Below are 20323 nucleotides of genomic sequence, written 5' to 3' on the forward strand. Positions count from 1 at the left end.
AGAAGCCAGCAGAAAATGACTGGACGGTTCGTCTTAAAGCACTATATAATCTGATACTTTGGTGAAGATGACGCACAGGTGTCAAGTACTCTCCATTCCCAAAGAATGACGCACACTTAATATCCAGTTATTTATAACCTCATCCTTCGCCAACTCAGAACTGGCAGGTTTTGTTGCATTTTATTTATTTCTTTTAAATCAAACACTCTGGTTCTCCCACAGCAACACCTAAAGGTGACGTGTCCATCTCAACTGGATTATTTATGGGCGTCTTTTTGAAGTCTCCAGGGGAAATCTGTAGCCAGTGTCACTCGGTATTTCCTCCGACTTTGATCAGGCCCGAGTGTATGTGGAGATCCCGGGACCCACACCAGACCAGATTAACGGGGAAATTGGATTTTGCACATGATCTCCGTGGAAGAAAAGCAGGAAAAAAAAACCCCAAAACCCCGACAAGTCAAAGGCTTGGCACAGTTAAGAGCTCGACTTTGATTTTGCAGTAGCCGTGATGTGTCACAAAACTCTGCTTTCATTAAAGCATTCAAATATACACAAAGATCTTTATATGTTAAGAGTGAACCTGGAATTAATCTATAGAATACAAATAAGGAAGAATTGCTTTTACACATCTCTGATTGGTAGATCAGTTCACGTTGAATTTCAAAATTTCAACTGGTTACAGAGAATTTTGACCCATCAAAACCCACATCAAATAAACTTTATTTCAGGACAAGACTTTCAGATAACCAGTCAGAGATCAAAATGATCAGCAGATGAACTACTAAAAACACAAAATCTTTTTCTTCTATTTAATAAAAGCCTCTAGACTACAAACTCTCCATTTTCTACCTATAAACAAATGAATCTACAAGATTGACTTTATAGTTTCATGAGAAAGTTAGGGATAAATGGCTATAATCTTAGAACTATTATTGTATAAAAATCTTTCTACACCTAGCAAATAATCTTTAAAGTTTACTTTGTTTTTTCTCTGAGGCAAAAAGGAAAACAAAAATCAGCCTTTGCCAAGAAAAGCCTGATCTGTGCACCTCAATTACAAACTAGGAATGTCTTTTTGAACTTCTGATGGGAAGTCTCACTGCTAAATAGCTAACATGTCTACATTTGTTTCTTTTTTTTAAAGGTATGTTTCTGGCTCTATTGGTCTTTATTGGAGAGTGGTCAGAAAGCGGGTTGAGATAGGCCAGGACTCAAACCGCTGCTGGCCACTTTTAGGACTTTACTCCTGCGCCATCGCCGCACTCTTGATGTTTTGTTGTTTGATTCAAACAAAGAGGCTGAGCTTCTTACAATTGTGGGGAAAAATTTTAAATGTCCCAATTTTTTATTTGGCAACAGAGGCAAAATCTCTTGGTTAACCATCAGCCTAACTCAAAACACTTTTAAGAGCAAAATCAAACTAATTACAAGAAGAAAACAGAAGGAAGACAAGTTAAACTTCCCAACCATGCCTGAAATGTAACCCTGTTTCATATAGCTTACACATTAGACATTAGAATGAATCCTTTCATTCTAATGTTCATGAATTCTTGTGTTCATGTGGCCCTTGAAGGTTTGCAGAGGAACAGGAAGAGTGCAGCTCCCAGCATGCTCACACCAACTCCGGTCACAGCCCAGGTCCAGACTCTCTCCTGAGAATCAGGTTCAGGAAGCTGACAGCAATCCTTAGCTGCATCCATCTGAAAAAGAGAAAAGTGGACTGATGTCAAGAAACACACAAAGTGCTTTAATATAACCAGAAAAATGCTAAATGCAGCAGGTCCTGGGCTGCAGAACGATGTCTGACGTCAGGCAGCAAGCAGAGGACATTGTTCCTTAATCCAGCCAGGATTATGACACAGTTTCAGGATCGACTGGGTGGGAAATATCTGCTTGTGTACCAGCATGAGAACACTGCCATCTTAGTTAGTGGATGAAGACATGTCTGAGTCCACTGCACCACTACAGCGTGACTCGCAAAGGTGAGTCACCTAAACTTCCTGTGCCAAATCCCCCAGGAGTCACCAGGCAAGTGGAGCTGCGGATGTTGGTCAGTCAAGTCATGATGGTGAAATCTCAAATCAGAGGCTGACGGTGTGAGAATGGAACCGCTCTCAGTCAAGGGTGGCTTCTGGTAAACATGACTTGGGAGTTTGCAGTTTGCCAGTGAACCCAGATTTCTTGGGTTTGCTGGAATTTTGACATATAGCTGCAGTTAATCCCACAAAATATGAAAAGTGTTTTTTAGTTTTTTTGTTTTTTTTACTTAGACTTTATTGTCAACATGTTAGAAACTTGTTGCATTATCCAATAACATGATCTTTTCGTACAATGGCTCAGAACAAACCTATCCTCAAGTTTGAAAAGCTCCAGACTAGAACCATTTGTCTTATGTTTTCTACAATACTTAGCAGACATGAAATGCCATTATAGCAGCAGTACTATTTAAAATCAACTTTTTTGAGCTGTACATCATGCTATGTCATTGTCTCATCAAAAACATACCTGGAGTGTTGCTTTAATTCTTTCATACCTGTTTGAGAAATCATTTACTGTCCTGTAGCTACCATTCAGCCATGCAAAAGGCCCAAGTGGACCTAGCACTGCCTTTGAAATACAGTTTCTAGGTTTCCATCTAACAGAACAGCCCTTTCCTGCAATTCTCCACTCAGCTCCTTCAGACTAGGCAGAAGCAATTAGCAAACACCTGGTATCATCTTCCTCTCAGTGAAACGCTGGTAAAAACATTATTAAAGGGTTAACAGAGGAGCCATGTTGTGATGACTTCTTGAAGGTGGAGTTTCAGAAAGAGTCAAAGTTTCTTAAAGAGACAGAGGCTCAATTTCAAGGTGTTATATTATAAAGTAAAACTTCCTTTAAGTCATATTTAATATATAAAGCACTTTTATAACTGCAGGCAACATAGCTACTTGTTCTGCCATAAAATGACACTATGTGCCTGGAAAACACATACTGACCCTTTAAAGTCATCTGATAAAGTTCACCTTGTATTTTTTAATCCAACCTCAAGTCAATGGAAAAATAAGGACACTTGATCTAGTCTTAAACTGGCTCTAAAATGTTGTCCATCTAACCTCAAGAGTAATAATAACAGATACTGCACATGTACAAACAAATGGAAGCCAAAAAAAGCTACATAAATGAAAAAAAAATAAAAAAATCAAGAATACCTGGACTGTTTCCAGATGACTTATTGAGGAAAGCAGTAATCTCTTGATTACTGTTCAGCGTGATACTACTCATGTAAAACCAGCAGCTTCAGGTGTATTTGTATCACACATTTCAGTAACAAGGCAGTTCAAACTGCTTGTTTCATAATTGACAACACAATAGTCAATTATGAAACAGACAACACATATTAAATCTCGTCAAATGCCATTAACAAAATCATCTAGCATAATCATCATCAAATATACAGTACATATATAGGTGGGATTTTAGTCTTGATTTAAAGGAATCAGTGTTTCAGCAGTTTTGTGGGAGTTTTCTGGTCTCGAGTATAAGAACATATGGTACCAATAACAAGCTGATAAGACACAGGAAGCTTATAATGAATCACTTGTTGTGGCCCTTTATTTTGTAACAGAGTGGGAAGACGACATCCAAACAGTCTAAAGTCCATCATCATACAACAAAGAAGATTATTTTACAAGTACGAACCTTTTAAGACAGTTGCAAATGTTTCCATCAAGATCAGTGACTGGAAGAGATTCTAGAAAAAAAAAGCTTCTCTCATAAGATTAATGTACCATGACAGCCATGAGACATCTGGAACAGCTTCCTCTGGATAAATGAGACTACAGCAGAGGTGACAGGCCAAAATGCACAGCAGCCTATTAGCACACACACTTAATACAATTGTCAAGCGTAGTGGTGATTTGGCTATGTTTTGCAGACAAGGACCTGGAAACTTCACATAGATAAATATTCAAAAGACCGACATAAAACTCCTTGATGGCATTTTCTGAGAGGTTTCTCAGTTTAGAACCTGACATTAGAATCTATGTATATTAAATATGCTTACCACTGTTTTTTAAAGATTAGACTCCCTTAAATGGTTTCTTAGAACTTAGTTTATGAAATCATGGTAAAAAGAAATAAACAGTTGTAATCTTTAAAAACTTCAACTTTTAAAGTCAATTTAAAGTACATTTTGTCAAAATTGGACTGGATCACTACAAACTAATAAAATACAAAACGATATATGACTAGGCCTGTTGCAATAAACAATATTTCAATTAATCGCACAATAAATGAAAGTTATCAACCTCATTTTAATTTATCGGCTTTATCGTTTCTTCCTGCCTTTTTCTTTCTATTGATGACACTGGATGAAAAAAGGCTCAACTCCGCTGCTCTCCACTGACCCTCCCCTCTTCATTCCCTTAGTGTAATGCCCAACTCACACTACACGATTTTAGAATTGTCTGCCGATCGTCGGCCCATTTCCAAAACCTAAGAGACATACTAGCAGACAAAAAACCGTAGGTTGCCGTGTGGTGTCCAACAGTCAAACATGTTGTACATTCCCAATGTTCTACCGACTGGACCCGATCAGTCCTAACACACACTACAGAATGATCGGTTACGAATATCGCAAGATTGTTGTAAAGGGGGAAATCTGGACAAAAAATCGTGTAGTGTGAACTGGCCTTAAGGGAGGAGTGAACTATTGCGTCAGGTAGCCGGATATGCCCGTCTTCTCCATCTAAATCTAATGATTATTGAAGGGCAATATACTGTAGTAGGGCAGTACACGTATCTCTCATAATGCAGTGGAGCTAATCAATCATAATTTAGAGTTCATTAAAAAAGCAAAGTAGTCCTTTAATAAAGTTATAAAAAGAAGAATACAGCACAAAAAGGTCAGTCTCTGCACGGAGACAGAAGGTTTAAAGTTGAAAGGTTTACAGCAAACGTAGGCGATGTTAATGAAAAAAGGCGACAGATCTTTGTCCAGATCTTCTGATTAAAAGCCATGACAGTGTTCCTGTGAAGTTTTCAATATATTTACACTTCATATTTAACATTATAAACACATCCTTTCTAGGGGAAAGTTGCGGAAGACAAAACATTAAACAAATAATGAACAGCAAATTAAAACTGCAAAATTAAGCTGCTTTTAGAGAAGGCAAAGTAACTTTAACATCAACTCTCATCATTTCTCGAGTCGATGCGGAGAGATGTCTGTATGTTTCATATGTGGCAGATAAAAAGAGTAAGTGGAGAGTAATTTATTTATTACATGGGGTCTCCAGATATCATTTATTTTGTGTGAATGGGACTAAAATTATGAATATTTTTACTCCCAAGGAAACTTGAGTGTTTGCTTTGGCCTGATGACAGTGGTAACTAAAAGAAGGAGCTACGATGACTGGATGGGAAAAGTTCAATAATTCTGAAGTTCTGTTGGCTAAAATCCAACCCAGCCAATGACTCCATCACCACAGGTATCAGGACACTAACTTATTAATCTACTCCAATGCTTTACCTAGTTCCTTCACGTCAGACTCTACCTTCATTTGACAATTCTTTCTCACATCTCAAACTTTCTGCAGCTTCTGGTCTGCTCCCTCCACCCTCCTTCGAACCCCCCTCCTCATATCATCCCTCCACCTCGGTGTCTGTGTGCTGACAGGTCAATGTCATGCTGGCGCTGACTTATGGGCTGTGAGTATTCTGCCTTGTCAGGACCGACTCTTCTTGGAATACCAATGCAAACACATCCATATACATAGAGATTCAAGTATACACATGCAAGTGCTCCTGCACATACCTGTCACGGCTCCACAAAGTTCATATATTCCTGCATGGAACCCAGTGGTTTTGAATTTTCAAGAAAGAAAAACTCATTAGCAGGAACTGCTGTATGAAATATATTTAAATTGACTTGTACATAGTGCTCATCTGTGCACGGATTATCTTCGTCCTAGTTGTATTCCAGACAGCTTTGTGGATAGTCATGTTGGTCAACACAACTGCAGTGGGAAGAGCTACCTGCTCTGCATCCACCCTGTCCTGGTTTTCACAGTGGAAATGCTCAGAAAACCTCCCCCAAAAATTATAAGAACAGTCTAGGAAATTGCCTTGTAGCTCTTCCCACGTTCCTGAGCTACAACAATTGCTTACAAAAAGTTATTGTTGATGTTGTTGCTTCAAGGCATTGTATTAATACGCATCTGCAGGGTTTCCCCCAGAAAGTCCGGTGGTCGGGGCGCAGAGGTGGTCCACCGGCAGTCCACTGTGTTTTTGTATTAAAAAATGTTAAGTTGACAGGAAATTTAAAAATATTACTGGATAATTATATGTTACGAGAAAACATTGCTAGTGAGATGCTATTTAAATCCACAACTTGTCTTAAAAACAACAAATCAAAAAATACAATTAACATGAAAATCAATTGTTTGCACTTCTGTTTAATCCAAATTAAGTCAGCGGCTCCCTGAGGCCCCTCAAGGGCTTCAGGGGCCACATAAAGGCTAATATTTTAACACAGACCACAGATACATAAATGTAACATTTGTTTATTGAGATGATCAATGCGCCTAAATTTGATTAAATGGTTTCAGCACACATTAATTAAAAGATTTTAAATTGTTTGACATTTAAATGTAAGATTTTAAGGAGCTGGCAAGTTTATTTTGTACATCTTCAAGGAATAGTATTCATAGTTAGATTGTTTTGTTACCATACCTACAATCTAATGCTGTGAGTTTAATCTTTGAGTTTGAGCTCTGTTTGTTCACAAATACACATTAGTAAACTGCAATTATAATTTATTGCTTTTTAGGTTGGCCAATTAAACTACTCTCCCTCTCCCAGATTAAATCGAACACAGAAGCTGATGATTTTAGCAGCAAGAGGGACCCCAATTCTCAAAGTCAAATTCTGCTCAAGGCCTCATACAGCCTTGGACCGGTTCTGCATGATGAGTTAAAGCTGCTGCACTGCACAGAGATGTGCAACAAACGGGACACTTAATTTAATGCCGCTAATGTGGCTTTAGTAGCTCTAACATTTCGTGTCTGCTGAGTTTTTAATAAAGGCCACAGAAACTGTTGTGGTTCCTCGAGTTTGTGGGACGAGTTTTCCGCGAGCCCGCGCGGATTAACTCTGGCTGACTAAATGGACAAAGCTTTTGACATGGTTTGGTGCTTCATCTAACTGGAATAATAATAATAAAATAATATAAAACCAGCGTGATGCGTGACTACGAGGCGAACGCGAAATCTCCTCACCGGGCTGAACCTGCATAATGAGGTTAGCGCTGGTTCATTAACCACTAATGGTCCGACCAACCGGGAACACAGACATAAACTTTATCAGCACAGACAGAGCCATACCTGTGCAGCGTGTTGAGATGTAAATGCCCCACATAATTCTTTGTTCACAAATATAAATCATTCTCACCGCTCCGTCAACATGCACGTCTGAAAGTGCAACTATAAGTTATTCCTACGGTTCACATAGAGCTGCACAACCAGAGCTAACGTGGTGGGTTTAAACTCTTACCTTGATAATATAGAGTTCTCCAAAGAATCATAATTCATCACAGAGGGTTGATGTAAATATTCATACAGGTCAGCCAGTGTCCAGTTTGAGTTAAAGGAGGCGCGCATGATCCGTGCTAAGATAAACTAAGAGCTCAAGCAGCGGCAGCGCAAGGCAAATGTGCAGAGGCGCCAGCTGTGTGATTGGTGCGAGCGCTGCCGGCTTTAAATGCATGAACTATAAACCTATCTTCTATAAACTTATCTTTTAGAAATAAATCTGCTCCGCCAGTTAAACGTTATATCAACAGAGACGCTTGCAATCCGGCTTTAAAAAAAAAAATCTATAATATTTTTTATTATTAATATTTTCCTAAAAACATAAATAGGGAACGCTTAGTCTGGCAGGGGGTCTAGTAAAGCTTGGCGGGCCGCCAGGCTTATAATACACTGAGGGAGGCTGTGCGTTCAGACCCCAGCAAGTGAAAGTGCTGGTAATTAAAGTGGAGTCATTTAATTTAATTTATTACAAGTTATTGGGGCCACAGTCAGTGGTTTGTGTCACTACGGAGAAAAAGTTAGATGTATTCATTTGCTTTATGTGTGATGGGATCTGGTTTCATGGTTCAAGTAGGTGAATATTAACTAAACCGCATAAAAATAGCCTATGTTAATATGATTAGAATTTGACGGATAAAAATAGGAAAATTGCCTCTCCTTGGGCTGCCACCTTATTGTGGTGGAGGGTTTTGACTGCCCCAATGAACTTCATGCCCCCTGGTAGGGTCACCCAAGGCAGACAGGTCCTAGGTGAGGGACCAGACAAAACGCAGCCCGAAGACCCCAATGATGAACGGCACCATTGGACTTCGTGTTCCCTTGCCCGGACATCGGTCATTGGGGCCCCACTCTGGAGCCAGGCCTGGAGGGGGGGGCACGATGGCGAGCGCCTGGTGGCCGGGCTTTTACCCATGGAGCCCGGCCTGGCTCAGCCCGAAGAGGAAACATAGGCCCCCCCTCCCATGGGTCCACCACCCGTGAGAGGGGCCAAAGGGGTTGGGTGCATTGTGTGATGGGTGGCGGCCGAGGGAGTGGAACCTGGCGGTCCGATCCTCGGTTGCAGAAGCTGGCTCTTGGGATGTGGAATGTCACCTCTATGGTGGGGAAGGAGCCGGAGCTAGTGTGTGAGGTCGAGAGGTTCTGGCTAGAAATAGTCGGTCTCGCCTCGACACATGGCTCTGGTTCTGGAACCAGTCTCCTTGAGAGGGGCTAGACATACTTCCACTCTGGAGTTGCCCAAGGTGTGAGGCGTCGGGAAGGAGTGGGCATACTTGTTGCTCCCCATCTCGGAGCCTGTACGTTCGGGTTTACCCCGGTGAACGAAAGGGTAGCATCCCTCCGCCTATGGGTGGGGAGATGGGTCCTGACTGTCGTTTGTGCTTACAGGCCGAACGACAGTTCAGATTACCCACCCTTTTTGGAGTCCTTAGAGGGGGTACTGGAGAGTGCTCCTCCTGGGGACTCCCTTGTTCTACTGGGGGACTTCAACGCTCACGTGGGCAATGACAGTGAGACCTGGAGGGGCGTGGTTGGGAGGAACAGCCCCCCCGATCTGAACTCGAGTGGTGTTCTGTTGTTGGACTTCTGTGCTCGTCATGGATTGTCCATAATGAACACCATGTTCAAGCATAAGGGTGTCCATATGTGCACTTAGCACCAGGACACCCTAGGCCGCAGTTCGATGATCGACTTTGGCATCGTTTCGTCGGATCTGCAGCCGTATGTCTTGGACACTCGGGTGAAGAGAGGTGCGGAGCTGTCCACTGACAACTACCTGGTGGTGAGTTGGCTCCGGTGGTGGGGGAGGAAGTCGGTCAGGCATGGCAGGCCCAAACGTGTTGTGAGGGTCTGCTGGGAACGTCTGGTGGAATCCCTTGTGAGACGGAGCTTTAACTCCCATCTCCGGCAAAACTTCGAACACGTCCCGGGGGAGGTGGGGGACATGGAGTCTGAGTGGACCGTGTTCCGTGCCTCCATTGTCGAGGCGGCTGATCGGAGCTGTGGCCGCAATGTTGTCGGTGCCTATCGCGGCGGCAACCCTCGAACCCGTTGGTGGACACCTTCAGTAAGGGATGCCATCAGGCAGGAGTCCTATTGGGCCTTTTTGGCCTGTGGGACCCCGGAAGCAACTGATGGGTACCAGCGGGCGAAGCGACATGCGGCTTGGGTGGTTGCTGAGGCAAAAACTCGGACGTGGGAGGAGTTTGGAGAGGCCATGGAGAAAGACTTCCATACGGCTTCGAGGCGATTCTGGTCCACCATCCAGCGTCTCGGGGGGGGGGGGGCAGTACAGCACCAACACTGTTTATAGTGGGGATGGCGTGCTGCTGACCTCAACTCGGGACGTTGTGGGCCGGTGGGCAGAATACTTCGAAGACCTCCTCAATCCCACCAACATGCCCTCCATTGAGGAAGCTGAGCCTGGGGACTCTGGGTTGGGCTCTGGATGTTGTAGGGTTGTGTTGGCTGACGCGACTCTGCAATATCGCATGGACATCGGGGGCAGTTCCCCTGGATTGGCAGACTGGGGTGGTGGTCCCCCTGTTCAAAAAGGGGGACTGGAGGGTGTGCTCCAATTATAGAGGGGTCACACTCTTAAGCCTCCCTGGCAAGGTCTATTCAGGGGTCCTAGAGAGGAGGGTCCGTCGGATAGTCGAACCTCGGATTCAGGAAGAGCAGTGTGGTTTTCGTCCTGGTCGTCCTGGGTGCATGGGAGTTCGCCCAACCAGTCTACATGTGTTTGGTGGACTTGGAGAAGGCGTTCGACCGTGTCCCTCGTGGAGCCCTGTGGGGGGTTCTCCGGGAGTATGGGGTACTGGGCCCTTTGTCTGTCTTCACATCGAGAGTCTGGTCCGCATTGTCGGCAGTAAGTCGGGCTCGTTTCCGGTGAGAGTTGGACTCCGCCAGGGCTGCCCTTTGTCACCGATTCTGTTCATCACTTTAATGGACAGAATTTCTAGGCGCAGCCAAGGTGTTGAGGGGATCCAATTTGGTGGCCTTAGAATCTCATCTCTGCTTTTTGCAGACAATGTGGTCCTTTTGGCTTCATCAGGTCGTGATCTGCAGCTCACACTGGAGCGGTTCGCAGCCGAGTGTGAAGCGGCCGGGATGAGGATCAGTGCCTCCAAATCCGAGGCCATGGTCTTGAGCCGGGAAAGGGTAGAGTGCCTTCTCCGGGTCAGGGGGGGTGTCCTGCCCCAAGTGGAGGAGTTCAAGTATCTCAGGATCTTGTTCACGAATGGGGGAAGAAGGGAGTGGGAGATTGACAGGTGGATTGGCGCAGCGTCTGCCGTCAAGCGGGCGTTGTACCAGTCCATCGTGGTGAAGAGAGAGCTGAGCCAAAAAGCGAAGCTCTCGATTTACCGGTCGATCTACGTTCCCACCCTCATCTATGGTCATGAGCTTTGGGTCATGACCGAAAGAACGAGATCGCGGATACAAGCGGCTGAAATGGGTTTTCTCCGTAGGGTGGCTGGGCTCTCCCTTAGAGATAGGGTGAGAAGCTCATTCATCCGGGAGGGACTCAGAGTAGAGCCGCTGCTTCTTCACATCGAGAGGAGCCAGTTGAGGTGGCTCGGGCATCTGGTCAGGATGCCTCCTGGACGCCTCCCTGGTGAGGTGTCCCGGACACGTCCCACCGTGAGGAGGCCCCGGGAAAACCCAGGACACGCTGGAGGGACTATGTCTCTCGGCTGGCCTGAGAACGCCTCGGGATTCCCCCGGCAGAGCTGGAAGAAGTGGCCGGGGAGAGGAAAGACTGGGCCTCCCTTCTGAAGCTGCTACCCCCGCGACCCGACCCCGGATAAGCGGAAGAAGATGGATGGATGGATGGATGGATAAAAATAATATATGACGGATTGTTTTTTATGTTGTAGGTCAAGATGACGGAGAACAAAAAAGTCTAGCGTGACCTCTGATATTTAGCAACATTCAGACAAAAAACAAAAACTGTATCTGCCAAAATCAGAATCAGGCTTTTTATTTTAAATACTAGGGATTGGTCAAAAAACTGCAATGGGTGCACTTCAAGTAGCAAAGATGGTATAGTTATAAGAAACATTTCCTAGTGAATTTCCCCCTGTGCTTTGTATGTGCGTGGAGTGATGGGTCGGTACAAGGAGAATTAAGGCAACACAAATAGCAATACTACAATTTCTACACAAAATAGGCTTTTTCAATAGCGTATAAAGAATACATTTTAGGGGAATAAACAATAGCATCATTGATCCTGTTCTACATACTCAGGTGGCACCATACTTCAAGTCTATTTCATGGTCAATCCCTGGCCACAAGGAAGAAGAACCAAACGTGAACGTAGTGTTGGACATGCAGCTTTTCCATCTCATTTTTGTTTGGTAATTAATTCAGAATCTGATTATCATTTTTTATTATCTGTTCTCAAGTTCAAAGTATTAGCTATTCAATGTAAAAGTGTGTTAATGTATGTGTATGCTGACCTGGCAAAGCAGATTGTGGAGACAGCTGACTTCCTTCTGCAGGTCTTTAGTTTGGACAACCAGCTGCCTGCAGACAGTCTGGGCTTCCTTCTTCGGGTCCAGAGAGATGACCAGCTGCTTGGAGGACCAAAAAAACGTCAATTTTACCAACACGTTAAGATTGCACCTTAGACAGACATTGACAGTGAGAAACATGAGACAGAATGATGTTGAACTGTCATGTCAAATATGTTCTCAATGCTCTTTTTTGGCTGGATCAAATTACTTCTATCTGGCTGGAGTATCTGATGTAACAGCAATGTGGTGTAAAAACTGCTGCAGTATGAAAAAATTTATCTACTGAATTTGAAGCTTTTTTTTTATTATTCCATTACCAAATAGCAATGTCAAACTTTTGCATTTCTAATGACTGCTTGACACAGTATCAATAATGATACATGAATTCATGTCATATATGTTTGCTTCGGTCACTTTCTGGTTCGGTACACACATAGCAAATAAATACAGCCTTGTTTTCTAGCTGAACACATAAAAAACGTCTATATAAAGAATCAAAGTGTAGAGTTCTACGTTCTGTCATGTAACTTTTAAAAGTGGCACCAAAGCAAATCAGAGTATAAGGGACCAGCTATCACTTAAATGTGCTGCTTGGCACCATTTCTGTTTCTTACTTAGTTAAAGTGTTGAGGGATTAATAACTGTGATCCAAAGCAAAGTTCTGGGTTGTAATGACTAAATAAAACCAGTCAGTTGTATAGTTTCTATTGCTGGAACACATTGATAAAAATGTAACTGTCAGAAGAAAGAACAAACAAACATGATACAGTTTTGTTTCTTTTGACTGAAACATTCTGAACACTTCATGATGTGGCTTTAAAATCAAACTAGGAAATGAACTGGGATTTCTGTGGAACCCCATGGCTCCAAATAAGGAAACCAGTACAGGTAAGGTGTACCTGAGAGGCCTGACGGGGGAAACGGCTGATGACATCCTGAAGCATCTCCGTCAGGTAGCAGCACTGATGACGCACACTTAGGAGGAAGTTTTGCAGATCTTCACACCTGCAAAACATGAAAAACTTAACAGGAATAATAAGCCTGCTGCAAAAAGCAATTAATCGCATGGTAATTTAAAATAAGCTCAATAAGGTCCATTCTGATGACTGATATTTTATGAAGGGTAGTTTTCTTCACAGATATTTCATAATCCATTTCATTTATCGTTTTTGGTTAATGGTGTTTTATTTTGGATATTTAAGATGTCTCCCAGTTCCAGTTTGGAGTGATCTGTACAAAATGTAAGTTTATAAGTCTTTGAGAGGCGAACTTGTTGTATTATGCTATTATAATTGTATTAGTAGGAAACGGTTTCAAAGTGACAATATTATCATTTATAGTAAACATTTCTAGGCCAATTTATCGTCCAATAAAATTTCTTAATGTTTGTAAGCAGAAAACATAATTTAGAAAAACAGACAGAAATTACTTAAAGATTGTACCAAGTTTTCATTTTATATTTAACAGTCTTTCAACACTTCTTAAGAAAAGCCAACACCATAGCTTAAACATCCCAAAACTGAGAATAAAATATTACAGCTGATATTAAAATAAAAAAATGTAAGCTTTACAAGTAAATTTTTAAACTTAAACTGTATTAAGTTGCATTTTATGTTTTTTATTACTGTAGATACAGTACATGCAAGTTGAAGATGAATTTAATAATTGATACATGCTATATTTGATAATATAGGATGTCAAATAACGCCATCCTATACGCTGACTGGTAAAAATCTAACTGAGAAAGAAAAGTTGCGGCTTCATTTTTATAAACAACCAGGATATAAAAGACATCCAGTCTCACATGCTTACCAGGGTAGATGAACAATTCTTTAAAAGGTTACCTTTTTTTAACGTGAACTTTAAAAATTACGTCTACATTAAGAAACAAAACATAGTGTGCAAAAGCTGCTCAGCTATGACAGTGCAGACAGATTGATAGTTTGGAGCAGCTCTGAGCTCACATTGTCCAAGTCATTTTCTGGAACTCCTCTTCAATAAACTCTACAGAAATCCGAGCAGGTGGCCAAACCTTTTCTACTCAATGTTCATCTATTTTGTCCTCCCTCCCTGAAAAGACCCACGCTAAATGATTCGCTTTTTTATATTTATCAACCTTCTGCGTGTCTCTTCCCATCACCTAGAACTGTGAAATGTAGATAGTTCTTATCTTAATGGTACATTTCCCTGGTTAAGGGCACAGAGCAGGCAGCCATCCCAGCCCTCCTAACACTCTGTCAGAGGGGCCAGTAAACAGTGTCAGCCAGCCTCTGCAGCACCCACACCTCCCTTTTTCCTGCTGTTAGTTTATCTAAGGACACAGAGTGATGATGGGCTGAAGGAGGCTTTTCCTCTAAACCAGCTCTGTTGCTTAACTGGTGCTAGAGCTGGGGACCTCAAATCCAGGCCTTCGGGGAGGCTTCCTCTTCATGGGGCTCAACATGGTGGAGAACTTGAGCTGGAGCGTTTAACAACTCTGGGTTGCAGAACTATGCAGTTATTTGTTTGTTTTTCTTTGTAAGTTATTTTTACATATTTCAAGACAAATACAAATATGGCCAAAACAAACTTGAAATGCCACAAAAGAAGATGCTTCCTTACTTATTTCAGCTACCCATCAGCCTTCACCTCACACATCATTAGAGTGCTGTTTAAACCATTAAAGCCTGGCTCTGTGTTAGGCTATGGACATGGGAGAGGGAGGTGCAGTGCCACCATGGTGAAATGCTCATTGGTGGGAATGGATGACCTCCAGTGGAGAACAGACAGGTAGCTTTGGGGAGACAGAGCCTAGATTAATGTGCAGGATGGTGTGAGGCAGGGATCTAAAACCTGCGGCTCAGGAGGCGCAACTGGCTCTTTGGACTTCCAACAATGGCTCCTAATAACTTTGACTAAAAGTTATGAAGAGCAAACAAATGTTTTAAATATAAAAATGTTAGCAGCTTTGTAGTTTTTTTCTTCAGTAATTTAAGTAAATTTCCTAGACAACATGACAAAAAAAGTAACAGTAGCACATTTTAAATCTTTTTCTCGTTGTTAGTTTAGAAACTCTGACAAAAAATCTCTTAAGCTGTGAAGCTGCATATAAGATAAATAAAAGTAGTACACAATTGCTTGCAGCCAACATGCAATAAAAATAAAAAACATAAAACATTTGATTATTTTATAAACATCACATTAAATTTGATTCAAGGCTTTAAGTAAAAAACTAATCTTCTTATAACAATTCTATAAATTCAGTATGCTCACCAGACTTCTTTAACTATGTAGTCATATTGTTGTATTACATGGAACTAAGTATTTTAGAATTTAGTGCAAGTATTCCAGAAGCAGAGAACAATTGTTCTGAAACTATAATAAACTTTTTAAACATTGCCCATATCCTACCCATTCTCTTCAGTTCCCAGTTGGATCTTGTCTAGGTCTACTTTGTCCAAGTGCATCTGCTGCACAGCACTCAACACCTTCTGCTGGTCCACTGGGTTGGTAATGCCAATCTGACAAACGGCAAAAAAACGTAAAGATGTCTTTTAGTGGATTCTGTGCACTTTAAACGCAACTAAAAGGTTTAAAATGTATTTTTTAAGTTTAAACTTGTGTACAAAATATTGTTCCTCATGTTGTCCGCTACCTTTTCAAAGTCCTCCTTCTCCATGGTCAACAGGTAGCTCCAGGTGATGTCGTTTTCCTGTGCTCATGTGTATCAGAAAAAAACAAATTTACCAAATCCAGCCTAACAGCTGTTTCTGCAGCAGATGTGTTTCATGCATTTTCCTCAAGCTGCAAAAAGCTACTTACACAAATTGAGGTCTAAAGTTTAATAAGTAAAAAACTATTTCTAAATTTTTGCTTGTACTGAAGCAGATATTTTGTTCGTCACACCGCAAGTTAAATCTCGTCCCAGTGTGTGGTACTTACAGTCATGATGTCATTGAGGTACCCCAGATTAAGGCCATGCAGGAGAAGTTCAAGTTCATCAAGCTTTGTTGCACTACATAGCACAGAAAACAGATCTTGGCTCATAAACAACTTTCTTACAAAATCAAAATATTTTGGAAATAATATTGAAAGTTGTGATTTGTTTTATTTAAAAGAACAGAACAAAAAATGGGGAGGGAAATATTGCAAACTTCATTAATTTGATTTTATTTTGGGTACAAGATCGTCCAAACACTCTTCAGAGTTTGAATCTTCAGAGTGGAAGAAGACTCAAAGTCAGACATTTTCAGCCTCAAGGTGTTCAAAAATTAAGTGAGATGACGCATAAAAGTTGGACAAAGATCAGAAACTTCAATTTATAATGAGGCTTTGAACTGCTGTGTTTTCAGGTTGCTGCAACAAGATAGAACAGTTTTGGTATGTCAAGTTCACCATAAAAAATGTAATCTACCACAGAAGTCAATGCATAAGCATCTTAGGCAGCATTCTGAATGACCAAGAAACAAAGTGACTTGTAGCAAACATCAGCAGGTGCCTGGAGGGCAGAAAAGCCGTTCACTGCTGGTCATGAAACATGCTGGATTTAGAAATGTTGGCAGCCAGAAATCTCAGTGTTAACACAAGTGTCTGGATTCTTTGATGAACACAGAGAGACTGATGTTCATACAGTTGAAACCAGATATTTACAAGGAATACAAAGACACAGACTTTTTTTATTTATCACACGCTGAAGTTAAATCAGACCAAACTTATCTTGTTTTAGGTCAGCTAAATGCCAGAAGACTTAAGAACATTTTAAGAGTTTTTTAAAAAACGTTTTAGAACTTTACATGCATTTGTCCAGTATCAGGGATAACTGACTTTTAAACTGTATGCCGTGGGTCAAACCTTTAGGGTGTTCTTCCACAAACGTGTCACAGTAGTTCGCTGTAGTTCTCGCTCATTCCTTCCAACGGAACTATAAATCTCAGGTTTGTAGGCCGCCTCACATGCAGATCAACTCATAACTTCTACATAGAACTGAGGTCAGGGCCTTGTGATTGTCAAACCAAAACACTGACTTTGTTGTGTTTAAGCCTCTTTGTAACCACTATGGCTGTATGCTTGGGTTGTTGTTCATTTGGAAGACCAACCTGTACCCAAGCTTTTACTTCCTGGCTGATGTCTTTAGATGTTGCTTCAATATTTCTACATGTTGTTCTTTCCTCATTATGAAGTGTGGCGCCTCCAAGCCTGAAGTCTGGTTCCCAAGGATGAACCAGATTTGTCCTACAATTCTCTACAATTCTCTTCCTCATATCTTGGCTGATCTACAGGTGTAACTCCAATTAACTCAAAATGTGTTAGTTGACCTATCTGATGTTTGTGGAAGGAAACCAAAAAGGTTTGACTCAAGTCATGCAGTTTTAACGATAGTTATCCCTAATGTTGACAAAATGTATGTAAACATCTGAATTCGAAGAAAGTATGAAAAAAAAATCTTTTAACTCGTCTTGCTAAGTTTCTTGTAATTTTTAGAAATAATGTTGGTAATTCTATTTGATCAGAGATATCAGATAAGTTTGCTATGATTTAACTCCAGTCAGTGAGAAACAAATGTCTACTTCAACTGAACACTAACTAAAAGACAGTTTAAAATGTGCGCTCAAAATCATTCTGTCCATCTAAAGTTGTAAAACCCTGTTTTCCAGCAATACCCTGTTGCTCAACATCTGCTCTTAATTTTAATAACAAATGGTTATTGGTGAAGGCTAGAAAGAACTATTTTCAGTAGAGCAAGTTAGTCAAGATTTGTCACTAATTGTACGTAAAATATCTCAGTTAAATTTAATGTCTTTTTATGTTTGTCCTCGACATGAGTGAAAGACTGAAGCTATAATGCTAACAAACAGGAATGCCACATGCCAAATATGGGTAAATATAATGCAGAGTTGCTGGCAGCAAAGTCTGAGTGGACTAAACAACCATGGAGGAGATTTATTACTGTTTATGTCTGGTGGTTACAGTGGCTCAACAACACCTGCCACACAGGCAGCGGCACACCGAAACTCCAACAGGAGGCGGTGTGGGGAGAGAGGAGTTTTACCCTGACAGCAGTTTGGAGAACTGATGTAGAGAAACGCTGTTTGAAATGTAAGACTGGGAACCAGGAAGAAGGAAGGAAGTTTGCCTGGATTTGTTGTGTTTTCTATGACATTATCCTGTATACTTAACTTTGTATAACCCAAACTCTACAGTAGTTTAGATTTAGCTAAATGAAAAAAAAAACCTCAAAAAAATAATGAATACCAAATTGTACAAGTAGCAACAGAAATGTGAGATATTCAGTGTAAAATATGTCTTAATAAATGCAACTGAGGTGGTCAGGTTCATGATGCAAGTTTAAGATGTGTCCCTATTCCAACACCTGCTTCAAATGATTTAATTATAAGAAAAAAATGGTTATTTTGATGATCATATTCAGAAAAGTTAAAGCTGCAGTAAAGGGCGTGCCGTGGTGGCGGAGGGGTTAGCGTGACCCACATTCAGAGGCAACGTGGCCTCGATGCGGCTGTCGCGGGTTCGACTCCCGGACTCGACGACGTTTACCGCACGTCTTCTCCCTCTTCTTCCCCCTTTCCTGTCAGCATACTTTGAAAAAGGGACACTAGAGCCCACAAAAAGACCCCTTGCGGGGTGATAAAAAAACAAATAGAAAAAAAAAAGCTGCAGTAAGTATCTTTTATATTAAAAAAAATATTTTACATATTTGTTTAAACTGTCATTATGTCCTGACTGTGGAAAAATTGAGATCCTCTGCCTTCTCTCTGGTTCTACTGCTATCTGCATAAATGCACTGCTCCCAGTCAGAAACAACCAATCAGAGCCAGGAGGAGGGTCTTAGTGGTATTAATCATGTCTGTGTACAGTAAGCTCAATGTATTCATGGCGCGCAAACAACTTAGAACAACATTTAATTTCTCTTTGGGATTAATAAATTATTTCTGAATTTGAATTACAGTTACAGAAATGCTAATTAGTTTGAGAATTCATGAAGTGATTGATAGCCCTAAGGTCCTCTTCCTCTGATTGGTTGTTTCTGACCAGGAGCAGTACAAGATCACAGGGAGGAAGCAGAAGAGCTTGATTTTTTTCACAGATTTGCTTCAAATTATACTGTCACCACACAGTGACAGTTTTAGCAAATACGTAAAATAATTTTATTTATAAAAGTGACATTAAGCTGCTTTAACCCACATTTTACAGGCTCCTTTCTTTATCACGGTATCTCCATAAGTCTGGAGGCTTTAAGCACCTGAGCCACAAAAAATACACATTCAGTGCATTGATAACATTAAAAGTCTATCCAAAAGGGAAAATACATTACATTACTCTACATTATCATGCATTCACAATTTTCAAGCATGATCTTGCATCCAAGCAGTCATTTTCAATTACCACAAGTCACACATTTATATTAAATGCTACACTAAATACTAATAATAAATGGCATGGCCTTCAGTCACAGATCTTACCTTTCCACAGAAGATAGAACATCAGAGTTTGTCGTAAAAAGCTTAGCTAGTGTCTCCTCCATAGAAGAAGAGCAGGCTGGGACAGCAGAGAGTTTGGAAGATGAAGCTAAAATCCGTGCTATCTGTGTAAAGATATATTAAACATCTAACAAAACATTGGCAAACAGTAGCCGTGAACATTTCAAATCCAAGATTTGAACAACTTAAACATACAGTACAAAATGTAAGAAGACATTACCTGAGTGTGTCTGTGCATCTCAGCTAGATTAGCAGGGCTTTTGCCAGTCTTTGTTCTTATGGTTTTGTCAGCTCCCAGCTGGAGGAGCTTTAACACTGCCTGTTCCTTGCCATATTGAACTGCTATGGACAAGGCCTTGCAGAACACACCAGCATCAATCAGAGTTAAATCACTTTGAGAACAGTTATACTACAATGTCCATATTAACTACAGGTTAAGCAATGCACAGGTTTTCAGTAGAAATCTGTCATAAAAGGGATAAAAGTAACATACTGTGTATCCTTTACTGTCCTGGACGTTGATTTCTGCCCCATGGGACACCAGTAGGTTTATCACCTTACAGAGGCCATCTCTGGCTGCCAACATCAGGCATGTCATTTGAGACCTTAAAAACAGGAAGCTAATTTAGTAGAAGACAAGGGTGAAAGAAGATAAAAAGTGTCATGTTATGTGAAAACCATTTTCATCTGTTAAAGACAAATGACGGTACTAACAGAACTTTAAAAGAAAAATGTTCAAAATGAAACCAGTGCAGGAAAACCA

General features: G+C 41.1%; 1 protein-coding gene across 1 annotated transcript in view; it reads right to left on the reverse strand.

Annotated features, from left to right (window-relative positions):
* Nucleotides 1–1331: 1331 nt before the first annotated feature.
* Nucleotides 1332–20323, reverse strand: part of asz1 (ankyrin repeat, SAM and basic leucine zipper domain containing 1) — a 43627-nt gene continuing 24635 nt past the window's right edge. The window contains exons 5-13 of the mRNA XM_005810484.2: nt 20054–20165; nt 19781–19915; nt 19543–19664; nt 16007–16079; nt 15720–15776; nt 15476–15585; nt 12985–13090; nt 12029–12142; nt 1332–1700 (exon numbers count right to left, since the gene is read on the reverse strand). Of these exons, the coding sequence (XP_005810541.1) occupies nt 1557–1700; nt 12029–12142; nt 12985–13090; nt 15476–15585; nt 15720–15776; nt 16007–16079; nt 19543–19664; nt 19781–19915; nt 20054–20165 (973 nt within the window). The 3' untranslated portion in view covers nt 1332–1556. The remainder of the gene's footprint in view (nt 1701–12028; nt 12143–12984; nt 13091–15475; nt 15586–15719; nt 15777–16006; nt 16080–19542; nt 19665–19780; nt 19916–20053; nt 20166–20323) is intronic.

Source organism: Xiphophorus maculatus, chromosome 2 (assembly GCF_002775205.1).
Source record: "Xiphophorus maculatus strain JP 163 A chromosome 2, X_maculatus-5.0-male, whole genome shotgun sequence".
Lineage (NCBI taxonomy): Eukaryota > Metazoa > Chordata > Actinopteri > Cyprinodontiformes > Poeciliidae > Xiphophorus > Xiphophorus maculatus.